The sequence below is a fragment of the Lycium ferocissimum genome, chromosome 11, assembly GCF_029784015.1.
Source record: "Lycium ferocissimum isolate CSIRO_LF1 chromosome 11, AGI_CSIRO_Lferr_CH_V1, whole genome shotgun sequence".
NCBI classification, from domain to species: domain Eukaryota; kingdom Viridiplantae; phylum Streptophyta; class Magnoliopsida; order Solanales; family Solanaceae; genus Lycium; species Lycium ferocissimum.
The window spans coordinates 51,179,720-51,184,794 of NC_081352.1; the positions used below are offsets into that span (position 1 = coordinate 51,179,720).

General features: G+C 34.1%; 1 protein-coding gene across 1 annotated transcript; it reads right to left on the reverse strand.

The window, feature by feature from the left end:
- Positions 1 to 2,181: 2,181 nt before the first annotated feature.
- LOC132037063 (uncharacterized) lies at positions 2,182 to 5,075 on the reverse strand. Its single transcript, XM_059427494.1, has 4 exons — positions 4,920 to 5,075; positions 4,747 to 4,845; positions 3,934 to 4,352; positions 2,182 to 2,515 (listed from the first exon to the last, which is right to left on the reverse strand). The coding sequence occupies exons 1-4, from the start codon at positions 4,956 to 4,958 to the stop codon at positions 2,509 to 2,511; spliced, it is 564 nt and encodes a 187-aa protein (XP_059283477.1). The 5' UTR covers positions 4,959 to 5,075; the 3' UTR covers positions 2,182 to 2,508.

A 5,075-nucleotide genomic window follows, 5' to 3' on the forward strand; every position in this document is an offset into this window, starting at 1 on the left:
CTTGAAGTAATGAAAAGTCGAAGAGTTTAGCCTCCGAGGTCTTTACCAGAGCATAAAAGTGAGATGAGAGAGTCCATGATCCAAGGTCTTTATTGGAGCGAAATATGTGTCCGTGATTCGAGGTCTTTACCGGAGCGGAGAGAGTGCTCGTGTCCGAAGTCATTTACCGGAACGAGAGGTACATGGACTTCGCAGGTCCCCCATGGGTCATGGCTATGAGACGTCGCCCTTAGCATGTGTGTACGATGTGGAGAGGAGGCATAGACGGCATTGCATTGCATTGCTCCACCTCGGCTTATAACTTGAGGTTTACGAGATCTACAATTATTATTGATGATTGAGTGTCTGTATGAACTGCCTATTTGTTCTATTTGTCAACTATTGTTTATTATATATGTGACCTAATCGTTGTTGGCCGATGATACCTATGAGTACGTGTATTTGTACTCATGCTACTCTTTTACACCCTTTCCGGGGTGTAGAGTTGTTCCAGGTTGATGTTCGAGATATCGGGGTAGATTTCAAGGATTTCACAGAGACGTTCTGGGTGAGCCACTAGCCGGTTCGGCATTCCGAAGTCCCTTCTTATGTACTCTATCTATTCTACCCTTATGGACAGTGTTTACCAACTTTTGGAGTCGGCATGTTATTTCAATTCTTGTAATTCATTATAGAAGTTCTTCTACTTGTAAGACCATATTTTGGAAAATTTATTGATGAAAGTCTTGTTTCTTCATTTGTTAATGTCATTATGACTCTAGTTATGCTTCTACAAACTTAAATTCTGCACTTGTTTTCCAAAAGAGGTTAATGATTTTGGGAATGGTACACCTACCAAGGGGATAGTGTAGGTTCCATCATGACCGTGATCTAGATCGTGACAAATAGATACAAGGAGGGACAAATTTGATCCAATATGTGGAAGGAGAGCAGAGCATTTTTGAGACTTTTTAATAGGTTAAGGACATTTTTGACCCTTTTCCGTTTTATGGTGTAAACACCTGTATATTCGAAAAAAGTCTATGAATTTTAAAACTAGGAGAAGCCATTGAGTTAAGTATCTTCTCATCATTTATGTCCCAATTCCTTTAGTATAGATATCTATCTGACAGGAATGTTTGTAATCTAAACATTAGGGTGAACTTCTTTTACTATCTCTATTGCAATACTAACAGATTATTATTCATTTGTTTTGTTCTCGTCAACATTTAATTTTTTGCAGTTCGTAAAGCAATTTAGCAGATAGTAACTTAAAAAACATCTAAGTGCTCCAAATGTGATGAAACAATGTTTAAGAAAGTAAAGAAAACTTTTGAATCTTGTGGTCTTGAATTAAAGATATGTAGAATATACCAAAATGTCATTTAATCTTGTGATCTTTTATAAGTCATATTTCGTCACCAAAAATCTTGTGTGACGAAAAAAATTTCGTCAATCATTCGTCCCTAAAAGCGGGTCGCTAAAAGTATACAAAGACAACTTAGTGTTTCGTCCCTAAATAAAATTTATTAACTACGAAATCTTCCTTTCGTCCCCAAATGCATAGTATTTGTGACAAACATATTTGTCATAAAAAGGATAGATTATCGTAGTTGATAGTGTGTTTTTGTCACTAAAGAGACTATTAATACCGACGAAACTACCTTGTCACTAATTATTTAGTCTGTTCAATGACGATATAAATTGTCTCAAAAGTTATATGTATTTTGTAGCGGAAATAATGTAATTTCGTCACTAAAGACTACCTTTTATATACAAAAAAATGTTTCGTCCCTAAACGTATAGGGATTAGTGACAAATTTGTTGTTATAAACAAAGTTTACAATTTTGTAGTTGAATCTATCATCTCGTCACTAATAGTATTGCTTTTGCTGACAAAAAAAAAATCATCACTATAAATTGTCATGATTAGTGACAATTACAATTGTCATAACATAAAGCATTAATTCGTACCCAACAAAGAGGAGGATACTGGGACAAATATATTTTTGTCACTAAATGTAATCAACTTATGACGAACAAATTTGTTTCGTGACGAAAATATATCTGTCTAGAAAAATTTAGTTTAGTCGTCGCCAAAAATTAATCCTTTAATGACAAAATATTTGTCACTAATTATAGACATTCAATGACGTTTAATTATTTTGTAGGTAATAATTTTTAAAATTAGAATTGCATAAATTGAAAACAAAATAATAAAACATGCCAGATAATGATACAATTCACCCATGATCATATAATTAACAACTAAAATTGTACTGAGATCATATCTCATTACAAACTCCTAAATAAAAGTAAAATATGTCTACTAACAAGAAAATCCAACTGAAATATACTAAATATTACTGCTAAACTAAGATAGACAATGCAGTTTCTTCCAAAGTACCAATCCAACTGAAATATATGAAATATTACTCCTAAACTAAGACAGATAGTGCAGGTTTCTTCCAAAATACTAATAATGTGGTGACACTTAGCTTGCAATCAGTCTTGATTCAATTCCCACATTTAATACCTGCGGAAAAGAGAGAAGAAAAATAAGATTAGATTTAAAGTGTAGAAGTTGAAGAATTCAAAGCTCAATGGTTATGAGTGCACAATCCAAAGCTAAATTGAGTTCATCAAAATGGTTTAGCAATTTGGAACATCATCAATACATAAGCAACATTATGGGTATGAAAACATTGAACAACTCTGCTGCTTTCATTAGAAGAATAAATAGTATTGGAGTAGAAGGTACAAAACAATTTTTGGAACATGAAAGCTGCTATTGGTATTGCTTTTCCCAAATGTGATACTACACTGTCTCGGTTCAAGCTTTGTAGATTCGTGGTCTTTGAGACCTGTTCTTAACACTAAACAGGTTATGTGGAGTAAGCCTTTGGTGGGACAATTCAGGATTAATACTGATGGTAGTTACATGAAAGCTAAAGGTCTTGCAGGTATTGGGGGCATCATTAGAGATTGCTCTGGTAACATGATCAGTGCCTTTTCTGTGCCAAAATGCTTATTCTACATGAGGCTGTCTAGTATTTACCTAAGAACACTTTGGCCACAACTCATTGCCTTTCAGAACCATAATTCCACTCAAGCTATGATTTTCTTTTCGTACACTTTTTATGTCTTCCACATGTTTTTTTTTTATTAGCTGTGGAAAATTGTACAAAAGAAAAGCTGTCTAAAGAATGAAAATAAATGAATATGATTAAGAGACCAATTAACAATGGCAAAAAAAGAATGTAATAAAGGCCTGAACGTAATGGGAGAGTCTTTAAGCAGAAGCAAAGATCTCGGGAGGCAATAGTGTGATTGATAATCCAGGAAGTTTACTATAGAGCTAGCTTATTTCCAAAATTAACTAGCCAGTTGAGTAGATTAGACTGCTGTCCAAACCTGGTATGAGTGGTATAGAGGCTTCGTAAATGAGGAGAGTGTGCACTGGAAGCTGGGGAATGTCCAGTTCCAGTAGTGATTGTTTTTTTTCTTTTGTTTGAGTTGTACAGACTTGCTTGGTAAATAATACAATGTTAGTTACCCGGGAAAAAAAAAAAAAAAAAAACCAGAACTAAGAGTTTGCAGAAGCTTAACTGGAACATATAAACTAATTACTGCAAATCTGCAATCATGAAAACAATCAACTATTCCTAACTTCAAGTCTAGTTTAGTATATGAAAGAGGACCACCAATTAATGAGTATTATCCTGGATAAATAAATATCTCAAAGTTTAAAGACTGCTGCAACAACAACAATTCTAATATCTTCTCCTAATAGCAGTAACTCTTTTTATGTTTCAAGTGTCTAGCTAGATTTATGAGGAGTACTACTCTTTCCTTCATGTTTATTCCAGTTTTGATGAGTACAGTTGTATAAGAGGCATATATAATAAAAGAACAAAAATAGAACTTATCATGTAAAGTTGTGTTACTTCTAACCTTGATGGCGATGAGCTAGCAAAATGTTGCATTTTTTTAAACATTTCCTCTTGGCGTGCTGCTAAAGTAACCAGTTGAGAATTTAATGCTTGTATCTGGGCCTGCTGAGTTTCTATCTGGGACTGCTGGTTTTCTATCTTGGACTGCTGGGTTTCTACCACAACTTCAGCTGCATTTAATCGTTTCTGTAAATCATGTTGGGCACTAGCAGCTTCCTCTTTCGTCTTTCTAAGGGAGTCTTCTAACTCTGCTGTTCTTCTTTGTGTGGCTCTGGTAGTATCAGGTTTCGGACCATAACCGAGACCTTTTATGTACCCCGATTTTGTACCAAGTACAGTATCCATAATTTGATCAATAGTCATGCAAGGCTCTCCCGGCTCTCCCGAAGTATATATATCTTTCAAATCTTTCATGGTGTTCTGCATAAGAATAGTAATATTAAATTATAATCTAGCAGCAAATACAACTATATTGCAGTGAAAATCACGCTACCAAATAGCAGCACAACACACAAATTTTTTCAGCGAACACAACATCTAGATTGGAAATCAGTTTTCTGGGAACACTATCAAAATCAATATTCCTTGGTAGAATGGAATTCACCAAACTCGCTCGGGAATTGACTTGAGTAGTTGTTTCTGTTGTAAAGTAGAATTTTCATTATTTTAAAGTTCAATCACAAGAAAAAATTTATTATGAATTATTCAAGGCTAATCTCGATTTCTAAGCCAAAAAGAAGGAAGACACAACTTCTGAAGAATATTTACCCGGACAAATGCAATGGATATGGTATTAAAATAATAATTTTCTTACATAGTTTGTCTCAGCCTCTAGAGATGACCATCCTTTTTCAGTCGAGTAATGAGTACTCTTGTAGAACTCAATTCTATCAGGCTCTACTCCATTTTCAGCCTATAAAATAAAATATTAATATGAAGTAGAACTAAAATATTGTTAGTAAAAAGAACAAAAATGGTATAACTTACAAGTTCAGCACGAGCCGGTACAAACGCTTTTGACCCCATGAAATGATTAATTTTAAGCTTACTTCGATTGGCCTTGTTTATGTCGCATCGTTTCTACAAAGAACATATAAATATATGTAACTTAATCAACAAGGATAATAACATGAATATAAATTA